The 14,513-nt window shown below is 51.5% G+C and overlaps 1 protein-coding gene across 3 annotated transcripts in view; it reads left to right on the top strand.

The window, feature by feature from the left end:
* The window catches only part of LRRC75A (leucine rich repeat containing 75A), an 80,037-nt gene that overhangs the window by 43,682 nt on the left and 21,842 nt on the right, over positions 1-14,513 (top strand). For all 3 annotated transcript variants that reach the window (XM_072026119.1, XM_072026120.1, XM_027472183.3), the window contains one exon: positions 14,138-14,250. In XM_072026119.1, the coding sequence (XP_071882220.1) occupies positions 14,138-14,250 (113 nt within the window). The remainder of the gene's footprint in view (positions 1-14,137; positions 14,251-14,513) is intronic.

Genomic DNA, 14,513 nt, shown 5'->3' with positions numbered 1-14,513 from the left:
GTTGTCCTCTGAATGGGGAAAAGGGACAAAATGTAGAGGCAAACAAAGCCACGTGGTATGGGACAGAGCTGCCTGATGCCCCTCATCTTCCCCACAGCCATTTAAATTTGCAGTGAGAGGTGTTCCAGGCAAAGGAGCTGAAGACACAAATGCAAAAGGAGCAAAGGGCCCCCTGCAAAAAAAAAAAAAAAAAAAAAATCAGCTCTTTTTGCCAGCAGGAATATCTGGCTATAAACTATTGGAAAATTAAAGCGGTTTCTTTTTCCACAGACTGCAGCCACATGTATGGATGACTGATGACCGTGATAGCGAGTGAGTCAGGCTTTCCCCCAGCTTGAGGACTTGTTGGACGTGGGATAAGCACCAAGCGGGGCTGGGGGGAGAGCAGAATGTGAAGCTTTGGGCAAAAGCTGTTTTTTCTCCTTGCAGGCTTGGGGTGCTTGATTGCTCCAGCTCCTACAGGTTTCGGGGAGCAGCCAGGGAGGTGTAAGCTCATCCAGAGTAAATGCAAAGTGAGACGTTGGCTTTGCTCATCCCCGTCCTGCAGCAGGTTTCTGCCAGTGGTGGCCAGGGCAGGGCTGGTGGAGCAGCTGAGCAAAACCCCATCCCCAAGCCCAGCTTGGCCTATCTGCTCTTCTGCAACCCACTGAGAAGACAGGTGGAAGATGAGATCCCATTTGCTTGTAGGGAACTGGATACGGGCAAACAGCTTGGCATAAAAACTGTCCAACAGGTAACGTGGTCCTTTGTCTCCTCACTGAAAATGCAGAGGTGATGTGCTGGGCTGGGACGCAGAACTGGGTTTGCCCATGTAGGCGTGGATAGAGCGAAGACCTATTTTGTTATTCACTTCTGTGCCATTTGAGAACCCATGCTTAATGCTGGTCCTGGCTCAGATTTCCTGCTTGAGCTCTGAACTGATCAGGTTTGCAGCGTGGGTTTGATTATATGGCTTGTCACCCATGAAAGCAAGAAAAAAAATATATGAAGTAGTTATCATGACCTGGTTGAAACGGTCTATTTCTAACCCTTCTTCAGCCCTGGGGGATAAGGATTTGACTTACAGATGATGTTAGGTTTTTATGCCCTGCATTTTTAAAACATGTAATTTCTGATGGAGCTGTACAGAAAGTAACATGAGCATTTTTCCTCTTATTTACAGCCCTGTGTGCTGTGACACGTGGCTGAGGCTGTATTAATAAGCTCAGCTTATACAGGGTGAATATAACCAGGATACCGTGACCACTAGCTCAGTGCCTTTATCCCAAAACCAAGCTCCTAATCCAGCTCCTTCACCACGTATGTTAGTATTTGCTCTTGAATTCAAATTATCATTCCAGGTTTCTGACATCACACTTATTTTTGCAGCAGGACAAGCTGAAATGACAGGTACAAAGCGATGACATGTTGGGGGACACTCAGGCAAAAACCTTTAAAACCCCAAATACCTGATATAAAAGCAACAGGGGTGATGAGGATTCAACTAATTCAACTGTGCTCTGTATTAATGGCTCAGGTTTTTTTTGCCAGTCTTGTTCCAAGTGTGAAGATAACTCGTTCTGGGTATTTAGACATCTGCAATACATTAAAATATCCTGCAGTACGAAAAAGGCTGCGAAGCTCAGGCTCCACTAACGCCAGCTCTGGTTTTTCCCCATCTGGAAGTGTCGTGCCCTCTGCTCTTTATAAAAAGAGAGATGTTCTCGGAAGCCCTGGAGCATGAGCTAAAGCTGAGCGGAGTGCCTTGGAAACACGGGGAAAATTGCGCCGAAGCCTTCTCTTTGCAGTTTCCTTAATATTAAGACTGAAAGTGAATCATAGTAAGGGCTAGATGGGCTGTGATGGCACCACTACCAGCATATTTTGCTGGGGAAAATTGATGTTTTTTGTTTTTTTTTTAACTGCAGTGGGAATGCAGAGGGAGAGGGGATGCTACCCGCCCCTGTCCGAAAGCTGCGTGCGGATGGGAAGCGGGTTTGGTGTCACTGCTGGGGCTGTGAGTCGGGTCCTGGCACTCAGCTCTCTGCACCCTTTATTTATAGTGCCACGCTTCGTGGTGTAGGAACCCAGAGAGGCTGTGCCTGTCCTTTTAAAAGAAATATATAAAATGCCAAGTAGATGAATCCTATCTGAAGTTTAGCACCTTATACCTGATAGACTCCCCTCTCGGAGGTGGTCGATGGGGTACCACCCTTTTTGGCTAGCTCGTGTCTTGGATGTCTGGCCTTGCCTCGTGAAAATCAGATACCCTGTTACAGACTTTTGTACCTCTTGTGGCTCTGAAGGAAATCCAGCACGTGATTTTTCAGCCTGTTTGGTGCAGAAGAGCTGGGGGAAGCCCCCGGTATTTGCTGTTACCAGTGACGTGAAGAATTCCCTGGATTATAATGTAATGCAGGGAATGTAATCCAATTGTATGGGACCAGGCGAAGGCACAGCAGCGTGCAGAGACAGAGGAGCCTTTCACATCCCGATTCCCTCAATGATATCACGTGGGGGGCAATCCGTGGAGAACCTGTAATCTCGAAGTCTCTGAAGCTGCACCATTCTGGAAGAAGGGGGTTGTATGAGCACAAACAACTGCTGACTGAGGTTTTTACAAGCAGACAAACAAAAAAACTCCATTTTGTTTCCCCCTTCTCAACTTCTGGGGCCCATCCAGCTCGGTGAGGGTGACTTTTGTCAAATTGTTATCTTTTTATCTCCTTTGGGTTGCTTAAACCCAAAATCTCAATGCTGGCTGGCAGAACTGCCAACAAGCCCCTAGCTCGGTTCCCATAATAACAGGGCGACCTTTCCTGACGGCTCTGCAAGCATCTGCAAACCCTCCTAAATGCCGCAGGATGGATTTTGTCGTCTCAGAGGCAGATTTTGCAGAGCCTCCAAAATGTCAGGTGCTGCGCAGGGGCCTTCGTCACCCAGGTTGGGACTGGAGCAGATGATTAAAAAAGGAACCCAGAGCAGGAGAAGACGTTTCATGGTGCGCTCTTAGCAAATGTCCCTTCTTTTCTCAGAAGGCAGCTGTTGCCAAGCTCCTGAATTAAACCTCAGAGTTGAATCCAAAGCAGAAGAGGAGGTAGAAGGGGACAGACCAGCGTGAGGATATTAATGCCAAAAAGAGAAGGAAAAGGTCTGTGGCTGAATTTTGGAGGGATCCACCAGTTCTCAACACTAGGGCAGTGATTTCTTCCCCAACTCCTTGGTTTTCTTCCCAACTTCTCTAGAGAAAACCTCAGTAGGAGATGATACAGACCCAAGCTGCCTCTGCTGGGTGTCCACCTCTGACTCTCCCATCGATGCTGCGTGGTTGGGCAGAGCAGCTCTTCTCACCTTCATGCTGGCCTCGCCTTCAGGGCGGGCAAGAAGAAAAGCCATGAGATGCTCTGCTCTGGGTCACGCTCCTTCTAATGTTGGTGAAATCTCTTGGAGAAGGCTCTGGTATCTTTCTGGGCTCAGCAACCCCTTGTTTGAGCTCAGTCTCCAGCCTCTTCCTCGATGCATCGCTCCTTCCAAAAAATGTCACATCGAAGCACATCGAAGAGCCATCCGCATGAAATCCACACCACAAAAACAGTTTGGGTCAAGCAAACCTTGTCTGATCCTGCCCCTCACTCCCAGAGAATCCCAAGATGAGGAATATAGCCAGGAGAAAACGTGATGAAGGATGAACTGAAGAAACCGTTTGCTGAGCTTGTTTTGCTAGAGCTGGCAAGCTCACAGACTATTTTGTGAACAATACCATATGCTGGGTAATAATTTGAAATAATTGAGTCCTGTGGGGGTGTGTGGCCTTGTACCACTTTCCAGGCTCCATGTCACCTCTGTTTTGTTCCTGGCAGAGGAGCTTTGCCCATGCATGTGCAGCCTCTCAGCTAAAACCTGCTAAAACCAAGCGAGTGTCCCCGAGGGAAACGACGGATGAAGAAACAGGTACCTCATTAAACAGTAACAACATGTTTTATTGATGTTTTCTGACGGTAATTGACATTTGAGTTCAGCTCATTGAGCTTTTAATCAGAAGATAATTTACCCCGTAGGAAGGAAGCGTATTGATTCCCTGCCTCCTCGTGGGAGCAGTGTTTATGTACGTGGGGCGCGTGGTGGGATTTGTGCACCACGGCTGGGGCGGGGAGCTCCCTGCTCGCTGCTTTTGTCCCGGTGATTCGGGCACGTGGATGGATGCTTTAATATCTGCTCCCAGCCTAATTCATAGGAGGGTGAACGCCAGGCAAGCAAGCGGTCTGCTGGCAATGCGGGTGTGCAGAAATGAATGGTTTAATAAGGAGGATTTGCTGATGATGCCAGAAATTGATGGCGCGTTGAGGAATCTGCCCAGCCGCAGGTCATGGGCACATCTGATTCAGATCCCATGTGCCAGGCAGAAAAGCCCTGCTCAGTTTTCATACAAATGGGTGAAAGATGCTCTAAAAAACGGCATGATTCCATCTCAGGGGCAAAAGCAGGGGTAGCTCCCCAGTGTTTGGGGAATGGGGAGAGATGGGGGCATTCCCAGAGTCTCAGGAGTGAGCCCTGCAGAGGGGTGCAGGGAGCTTAGGGCACTGTGTGGTGGCTCCAGAGGGTCATGCAGTGGTGTGGTCACCTTCAAATCCTGCCTTTGCCCCGTGCTGTGAACTGCACTGAAACCTGAAGAAAAATCTGTCGCCTGGCTTGCACCCCAAATTTCATCTTTTTTGCTGGATTGTAGGTTTGGGGTGGGCTAGGACCCCATGGGGACAGAGGGCTGATGGAGCGAGAGGAGCCGAGCGGTGCGCCGTGTCCTGTTTCCCTGGGGGTCCTCGCAGAGGTGACACAGCTGCTCTGTCTCTGCTGGGCAAAAAGGATCTGTGAAATGCAAAGAGCCAAGGTCTTGCAGATAGGAAGGCTGCCAGCGGGACGTTTGGTGATGGCTCTCAAATGGCAGGGACTGTGATTTCTGGCTAGAGTTCAGCGCGTGATGATCCGACACTGTGCCATTATCCCACCCTTTCCACCTTCGAAGAGTTTTGCAATCATTAGGTGATCTGCTAAACCTCTGGATTCCTCTGCCTCTCTCCCTTTTCTTCTCTCCACCTGGCTCTCCAGGAACACCCCAGTACAGCCCCATGCCTGTGTTTGTATTTTTGCATCCTCTTGGAACAAACAGACTCCAGAAACCAGAGATCACCCCGCTCCTCCTGGCCTCGTCGCATCCTGCTGCTGTTGCTGGGAGCGCTTTGCCAGAGCGTGGCCACTGACTTTGCTGCTTTATGACAGTGATCTTATCATTTAAAAATAAAACTAACAATCCCAGGTTATCTCGTGCCCACAAGGTGAATGAGCTGAAGGTGAGACTTGCTCTGAGGGCCGTGTCCTTGCCCTCAGGTGCACGTTTCTGTGCCTGCCTGCAGCAGGGAGTGACCGGCACTGATGCAAGGGGGACTTTGTCTCCCCTTCCCAGGCTCCTGTGCACATCACGAGGCTCCCAGGGGTTGCGGCGAGGGTCTGAGAACCCACAGAGAACCACATAAATACTCCAGGCGCTGTCCTGGAGACGCTCCTGCTCGCCTCCGACAGAAATAGCGAGCGTGCTGAGCTCTGCTTCCCGTGGGACCCGGCGCGGTGCGGCTGAGAGGCAGGCTCCGCCAGAGCCTTGTTGGGCTGGGAAAATCCTGCGTGATGTCCTACATCTGCAACATAAATAACCCAATGTTTTACTGCTGGCTTCACCCCGGAGTCCAGTGAACGGCGAGCGTTCCCCTTTAGATAGCAGCAAAAGCAGGCGCCGGGCTCCGACCTGCGGTTCCCAAGGCAATTTCCCCCGAAAAGTGGCTGCTGCTGTGGTTTGCACACCTGGGACAGGTTGGGGCTGTCAAGACGCAGTGGCTGAGGTGTTGTGGTGAGAGGTGACACGGAGGCACTGCACCATGTCCTGCACCCATCGCCCTGCAGCTGGTGGAAGGAGCCAGGGGGGTCGGTGATTAGCAGGGTCCTGCCCAACACTGCAGTGATTTCTGCCATCAGGATGGATCCCACAATACACAGCTCTGTGCTCAGCACCGTCCTCGTGGCTCTGCTGCTGTCTGTGGGGTGAGAAAACCCTGTTGGGAGCACGATGGGGCTGGGCATTGCAGCACAGGGTGCAGACCCCTGCTGATCCCCCCCCCATTCCCCTCATCATTTTGACTGCTGCTCATTTATCCTCTGCTGCCGGAGCCAAGCTGGGTGCCCTCCAGTATATCTCGCACCAGATTTTTATATTCCTTTCTGCAATTTCCCTTTATCTCACATGCTCCCCTCAGGGCCATCTATCACCTCGAATTTTATTGCCTTTTTTAATTGCTTCTCCGAAGTCCAAGTGTAATATTACTCCCGAATCTTCCTGAATAACTTCCTGAGTCACTGCGATCCCATTCATCTTGTACTCCTGGCTCTTTTGATAAGCCCCATTGTACATTGCTTTTCATTTCGGCGTGTCAACACCGAATTCGACGCATTGCACTTTGGCCTTTCGTCCAGGCAGGTGTTGAGCACTTCTTATGGTGGTATCTGGGTTGCAAAATTGGTTTCCATTTCTCTTCATTTCTACAAATTTCCGCTCTCGGCGCTCTGCTACTGCAGCAGCATCACCAGCTCCTAATTTAGGCTAGGTCAAGGCAGGGTTTAATTACTGGGGTCTTCATCACCCTGTAATTGATTGTCCTAGGTGAGTTCTCAGTCCTGCATCAGGACGGCCAGCATGGCCTGAGCGCTGCCAGGAGCAGCTCTCACCTCTCCCCTTTTTGCATTAAAACAGCTTTTAGGAGTCCATACAGAGCTTCTGGACAGACTGAAAGGTTTAAAAAAAAATTGAATGGATGTTTTTGCAGGCAGCCTTGTGGTGCTTGTACGGAGCGGTGTGGTGCATGGTGCTTTGACAGCTCTGCCAGGGTCTCGCTGGCTGTTTGTAGGTCCGTGGCCCAAATCCTGCACCCCCCGGAGCTGACTCCACCACCAAGCACCCTTGTGGAGTGGGAAGTTGGGAGCTGGTTTATTTTTGTTGAATTTCAAGCCTCCTGCTGCTCTGTGGATGGCTGGAAGGGGACAAAAGCAGAGCTTGGGACAGACTCTGCGGTCAGCTCACCACTGGAGCCGTGCTGAGAGAAGGGTCAGCAATCCCAAATCTGAATTTCCCATGCCAAAAAAATGCATTTTTCCTGTAAGAAGGTAAACGCCTCTTCTCAGAGAAGAGACCTTCGTTCTATTCCAGCTGATCCTTTCTTGGCCTTGGGAATTGGGGTAGGATCCAGGGGATCAGCCCAGAAACAGGGAGCCCTGATGGGAACACCCTCGTTCTTATTACACAGGGGGGTTGGAGCCTTCCTGGTCCCGCAGGAGGAGGTCGATTTGCTGGAGAAAACTCCATCAGGGCTTCAAAAGGCAAATCTGGCGCTGCTCGCCGGGGTGGCTGCTGGGCAGATGTCTGCACGCAACAATAGGCTGCGAGTTAGCCCCGTGCTTTGAAAGGGGAGGAGAAAAAAAAAAGAAAAAAAAGAAAACCAGAAACCCATTAGATGACCTCAGCTCCGCGTGACTACATCAAAAGGGAAGGCATCGTAAATTCGGCAGTGCTGGCTTTATTAAAGCCTGGGGCTGGGGAGCAGGGTGAAGGGAAGGCCCGCTGCGGGGCTGCAGTCATTATAGAGGTGTCATGGAAAAGGGCACAGGTCACCCAAAACTGGCTGGTGACAAGCCCGGGGGCCAGCTCAAGGCCACTTTGAACGCCAGGATCCTGCTGCGGGAGGTCAGGCTGCTCTCCATCATCTGTGTCCCTGCTCAGCCAGACCGAGTGCCCCGTTTGGGTGCCACCTGGGCACCGAGGGGACGTCCCCGCTCCGAGGCTGCCCCTCTACCCAGCCCGCCAGCAGCCAGGATGCTTTGCTCCATGCACATAATTGTATGTACAAAGATGTAAAAGTCACAGTCTTCCAAATTAAAAAAAAAAGTCACCACCAAATGCATCATGCTTTTGGCTTCACCCCTCCAAATGCTACTGAGCCATTTAACATGGTAAGGAGGGACCCGAGTGCTGAAACCTTTCTCTTCCCTTCTGCAAATATTTCTTTGCTGAGGATTTTCCATTTCGTGTTTGCAGGTAAACAAAGGGGGAGTGGGTTTATTTTGTTGCCATTCCCTTCCAACTCCAGTTTATCCTTTCGTCAGCGTGGTTTACTGGGGGCTCGCTCTCCTTGGCTGCGTGCTAATTTGTAATAATTGCTCTGATGCGTGCCAAAACCCATTTAAGATGATCTGTCTTAGGGCTTCCTAGAGCATCTCTCACTGTTTTATGTTTTCATGCTACCGAGAAATAGCTCTGTTTACCATTGCGAGCATAGTTTTTTCTCTCAACTGTTATTTTTTCCCCCCTAATAACCCAAACTATTCGTAGGAAGGCAAATCCTAGCTAATCACCTAAGGCAAATAAAGCAAGCGGGGCTTGGAAGGAAATCCATCAGCTTCTCCTTGTTTTATGAGTATGAAATAGGTCGTGTTTTAAGGGTCAACATCCACCGAACCGTATGGAAAGCAAACGTCTTACGTGCAGGGAACGGCACCCCCAGGGTCTCCAAGCGCAGCCTCCCTGGCTGCTGGCTTTGTGCATTTGCGACCAGAAATCCTGCAGCAGCCTCAAAGAGAGGATGCAAGTTGGAAAAGGTAAAAAACAAACAAACAGGAGAGAGAACTTTTTTTTAATTCAGTCCTGGTTTTGGAGGGCCAATCCGGGGCTTGTCACACCGTAGGATTTGCAGCACAGCACCGGTTTTGCCCAGAGACTGATTGCGAGTGACAGAAACGCGGGGCTGGGTAACAATGCGAGCAAAAACCTGTCGCTTCCTCCGGCTTGGGCCGATGGCTAATTGTTCTAATTTGGGTCAGAGCTGTGCTGCAGCCCGAGTTCTTTATCGGGGCTCTGCAATCATTAACGCTGACCCATTTAACACCGTGTCCGGCCCCAGCGCAGCCCCCCGGGCTCTGCTGTGCCGCGGGCGATTCAGTGCTTAGCGAGAACAAATGAGTTTGCAATAATGCCTTTATTGCAAGGCCTTACGGTGCTTTTTGCCTCCAGGTGTGCTGCTGCTTTTGGAGCAACCCAGAGGTGAGGTTTGGGAACGTGGAGCTTGACTTTTGTGGCACGGGTAGGGGGGAGCAGCGTGGGCTGCAGCCCCTGGGGGTTCGTGGGGCTGCGTATGGGGATGGATGGATGGATGGATGGATGGATGGATGGATGGATGGATGGATGGATGGATAGATAGATGGGCTGACTCAGTGCAGTGCAGTGCATGGACAAGGAGCAGTGCCCTGCACGCTCAGGGCTGTTCCTTGCCCATGCCATGGGTGAGCCCTGCGTGGGGACAAAGTGGGACCCCTGCAGGAGCCAGCTCAGCTCCTGCCCCCTCCTCGTTTTCCAGTTGTGGGCGCGGGGCTGGCGGCAGCTCGCAGCTGGGGTGTGTGCCACGAATCCTTCTCCCAGCTGAAATCGGTTAAGGGATTGCAATCTCATGAATCTCCGGCTCCTCCCGGCAGCGAGCAGCCTTCTCCTCCTCCTCCAGGGGCTGGAGGCAGGCGAGGATGGAGGAGGAACGGCAGGGAGAGGGGCCCTGTGCAGGGAAAGCCTCTGCTCTCAGCTCTCCCCTCATCCCTCCTCCATCCCGTGCTCAGCATCGTGTCCTCCATGGCTGGGAACTGCGCTGGGTCTCTGCCAGCTCAGCCAGGACACGGTGGAGGAGAAGGAACCGAGACATTGCCCCAAAACTGCAGCTGCTGCTGATGGCAGTGATGCTTGCACTGCCTGGGTTTGCTCGTGAGCTCCACGAGCCTTGCTGGGAGCTGGGGCACTGCATAAAGGTGCGAGGCACCTTCTCCTAAATGCCTCCCAGCTTCCCGAGATAAATGAGTAGGGGAGCGGGTGCCACGCGGCTCCCTGCATGCTCCGTGCACTGTCCTGTGTGTGTGGTGCCAGGAGAAAGCCCCCAGGCCTCTTCCAGCAGCAGCAGCTGGGAAAGCTGAGGAGCTCTGCGTGCTGGGCTGCACCTCCCCAACCCACAGATGCCCTGGGGTTTTCCTCCCAGAGGCTGGAAACCAGAGCAACAAATTCACGTTCCCATTTTCCACAAATGCCCGGCGCTAGAAGGGGCCGGGTCCTCTGCGGACATGAAGCACCACGGCATTGGCATCACTGCCAGGTTTTGCTGGAGGTTCATCCCTCCGGGTTATTTCAGGGCAGTGATCAACCCCACAGTTTGATTCTGTTTGTAGACAACGTGCTCAGTTAAAAAATGGCACTTTTCATTGTTTACAAGGAAAATTGTTTTACGGAGTGTTTGCCAAAACCCAGCGCTGCAGCTTTCAGTTTTTGCAGGTTGAGATAAATCCTCTTTGCCGCCTGTGCCCTCTGCCCCCAAAAAAGCCAGCCCTAGGTTGAGCCGATGGCTGCGGGGGGGGCAGGAAGCCCGTCTGGCCGCTGCCTTTCTCATTTTGAGGGAAGTGAGGTTAAAACTTCCTCCAGGCGAGCGAGCCGTGCTGGTTTTTCTGCTGCATCGGTTTCCAAACAAGCTTTTGGGCTTGGTCCCACGGGAGCGTGCGCGAGCTTCAATTATTTCCTGATAGACTTGTCCAATAAACCAGGGAAAAGCCTTTGTTTAAACCATAGCACGGGCGTCCAGCTCTGCATTTGGCACCGTTTCAGCTGCGTCTGCAAGCAGGTTTTGGGAAGCCCAGGGTGGCTTTTGGACGTGGGTCAGGCCTGGGGGTGCTTTTGGGGAGCCCATTTTGCTGTATCGTGGTGCTGCTGGCTTGGGAAAGCTGTTGTAGGGTTGGCCTGTGACCTTCCTCACTGAGTTCTTGGGGGAATTGCTGCTGCTTGGGTCTTGGAGGTGCTGGAGGTTTAGGAACTTCCTCAAAAAGAGGCTTCCTGCAGCCTTTTCCAGCCCCAAAATAGCGCTGCCCCACGAGTGCTGCTGGTGGTCTGGGGTCCTGGAGGCTTTGGGCAGGTCCAACCAAGTGAGCAGCCCCTGAGATGTGCTGAGCACCCATCCCAGTGCTAAACTGGAGCATTTATCTCCAGCCTGCTGCAGGGCGGTGTGGAGAAGCCCCTCCTGTCGTTCCCTTGCGTGGTGCCACGACCAGAGGGGCGTGAGTTGCTGTGCGCAGAAGTGGTGCTGTCTAAATAGTGTTTTAAAACCCCAAAACACAGAGCCCTGTAGCTGCAGGACTTGTGAGTCGAGCTTGCTAGTCAAGGATGAGCTGGTCACGGCTGCTGAAGCAGGGAGATGGGGCTCAGAAGCTGCCTCGTCCTGCTCTAACATCTTTTCTTGGAGCCCCTCAAGGTCCTGCCAAGGGTGCTGGTGGTTTGCTGGGTGCCCATGAGGGGATTTCTTTGTGCTTAATTTCTCAGAAGGTGTCCGCGATGGGAAGCTGAGATCTGAGCCTCCAGCAGGGACCTGGACACAGCACTCGAGAGGCTCAGCAGCTGCTTGGGGCAAAATCTCTTACCAGAGCCTGGAGGGCTCCCAGGGAGCCTCCTGCCATGTGTGCATCAGCACAAGCTTCTGGGGCTTTTACTTCCTCTGCTTTTTTTTTTTTTTTTTTTGGCCATATTCCTCTGCGGAGTCGTTTCACTTCCCCAACAATTTAGTTGTCAGGCTAATACAGGAGATAATTTTAATTGTCATTTCCAGGATTACGGCAGAGGCAATTTGCAGCGCTGAGTCGCAGCACAGTGCCCACTTCCTCCAGATTTATTTTTTTTTTTCTCTACACATTTTGGCGTGCTGTTCCCTTCAGAACAAGCATCATCCCATGCGGTGCAGCAAGGGAAAAGCCCAGCTGAGCCTGAGCAGCATGGATCTGGGCACCATTATCTCAAAGCTGGGGCACCACAGCCCCTTTTGCTCAAAGTGGGAGTCTCGGTGATGGGGGCTGCACCGCAGCAGGGAGCAGGGCACATGCTGTGACTGTGCAGACAACTCTGCTGAAATTGGGACCTGGAGGTGGTGATGCTGGTGTGCAAGGAGCCCTCCAAGAGGATGGAGCACAAACAGCACCGGCACGGGGAGAGCATCACTGAGGAGCCCTGCCTGGCACGCAGCGTCCCCACCAGCTGTGCCTGATTTGTAGCCTCTCTAAAGAGTTTCCCTCTGGCTTCTCTCCCCTCTGTTTTATGCAAAATGTGTTTGCTTCCCTTTAACTGAAAGGCAGCAAACAGCTCACGGACCCAAAGATAAATGGCAGGAGCTGAAACACGGGGTAGGTGTGGAAATCCACAGCGTTTTCCTCTCGTGCTGGGGCTGCTGGTTGTGCTGGCAGAGGGGAGCAGCACGTGCCGCTGTCTGCCCCCAATGTTTGGAGTCCTTGATTAAAAAATGACTGTAATGTGTTTTCAGCCCTTCTAGTGGAAAACATGAAATAAATTATTCTCTGTTGTTTCTTTTTCTCTGCTAATTTGACGTGCTGAGCCTGTTGAGTTCCCCCATCTCTGAGTCTCGAGCTGTAGCTATTTGTTGCTGCAGGGCCTCCAGGAGAGCTTTCAGCTTGCTGGGGGGGAGCGTAGGCTGAAGACGCACCAGAATTTGTAGGATTAAAACCCTTATTTAAAGCCATGGTGATAAATGAGGTGCTGAAATGAAGGGGTTAAAGCCCTCTGCTGCTATTTCTGCTCCAGCCATCTGCTGATGTGCCCCTTCTGCCCTGCTTTTTTTTTTTTTCCTTCCTTAAGAAAACCTGATGCATTTGTTTCCCTGCACACCCAGAGGTGATTTGTCAAAAACCAGATTGCTCCTTGGTTAATTTAATATTTATAATGTCTTTATAAAGCCCGTCCTGCTCTGCTGACTGCGAGGTGAGGTGGGAGAATACATTGCATAAATTACGCTGCGCGAAATACGCAGCTCGTTGCTGAGGCTGGAGGGAGAGGACAGGAGGGCAGCAGTAATAGGGCATCCTGGCAGATGAGACACAGCATCTTCATCAGCATCCCTGTCCAGCTTGTCCAGAAACAGGGCAAAATCTTGGGCAATCAGCCTGAATAAAGAGCAGCGGTGAGCCGAGCCTGGGCTGACTGCTAATTTGGGGGCTTCCTTTCCAGCTTCTGTTTCTTTTCTGAGATGTTTCATGATGCAGCAATTTCATAAAACCAGGCAGAATACACAAATTGTCACATCTTGGCTTGTTGTGTAATTATTCCTTTGCTTAATCTCTGCTTGTCATCTCTCAGAGAGCAAGCCAGACATTTTGCATCATTAAGAGTCGTATCATGCGTTGGTATGTAGAGATGTTGAAAGGAGACATGATTTAGCTGTTCAGGTGCTGGCATTTGTATTTTAGTTTATTTTTAGGAACTAAAAAATATAGGACCAGATTCAGGAAGTTTAAGAATTAAAGTTTTCAAAACCAATGATTTCTCATTTTGGTATCTTTTCGCACGGAAATTTTAACTGGAATTAAGGCGACTCCACCAAAATCGCCGCTTTCCTTGATGCTTTTTTTTCCCATCAAATACCCACTTTGAGCGTTTCTGATGAGTGCTCTTCCTGAGATCTCCAGGCTCACCAAACCTCTTAGCGTCTGTCCTTGTGTGAAACGGTTCTGACAGTAACGGATGGGTTGTTTGGTTTATTTAATCAATCTCTGTACAATTTGTGTGCCGAAAGCCGTCAGGTGGTGTCAAACAATAACAGCGCTGCTGCTGAATGAACTGCAGTGACTGTGGCATCGTGGGCGCTCACGAGACAAACCTTCCTGGTGGGTTATGCTGGGGATAGACCCCATAAATACAAACAGTGCTCACATATGTGATGGATAACACTTGGGAGTTTGGGTTGTGGTTTCCACCAGGGCAATGGGCTGCTGCTCTCCGGCCTTCCTTGCATTAGGAGGTGGATTTGCAGAGGAGGAATCCCACCCATGAGCAATGTCTGTGTGTGTGCTGACCCTTGGCAAAATGCCTCCATCCTTGCAGCACCCTAGCAATCAGTAGGGTTTTTTTTTTCCTCCTTCCTGTCCAATTTTTAGCATAGTGCCTTGCAACTTGCCAGTTTCTAGCGGCTCCGGGGTTGGAGCATCCTAGGGGCAGGACAGTCACGCTGCAGCCACCTTACCTGGCGTCCCTACCTTGTCTCTGCAGGAGGGGGACTCCCTTGGGGCCATGGAGAAGCTCTGCCGGCAGCTCACCTACCACCTCAGCCCCCACTCGCAGTGGAGACGCCAAGGCATCATGAAGAGGAAGCCGCAGTCCTGGTGAGTCGGCTTTCCGAGCCACCCCAATGGTCCCTGTCCTATCCCTGCTTCTTTTCCCCGACACGTGGCCGTGTTACCAGGTTTCGTTGTGCTCACCCAGAGGTGTTCTGCTCCGTTACCACTTTTCTTTCCCCATTACAGCCTTGTTCTGCAGGAGAAAGCGTGGTGGTGCCCAGGGATGGGGACCAGGCTGGGAAAGAGGAGCCAGCCATGCTCCAACAGCCCCATGCTGGGTGCTGGAGACAAAATGCTCCAAGATATCC

This window comes from Anas platyrhynchos, chromosome 20 (assembly GCF_047663525.1).
Source record: "Anas platyrhynchos isolate ZD024472 breed Pekin duck chromosome 20, IASCAAS_PekinDuck_T2T, whole genome shotgun sequence".
In the NCBI taxonomy this organism is placed as follows: domain Eukaryota; kingdom Metazoa; phylum Chordata; class Aves; order Anseriformes; family Anatidae; genus Anas; species Anas platyrhynchos.
Note: the sequence above shows the minus strand (reverse complement) of the source record. Positions and strands in the feature narration are given on the sequence as shown.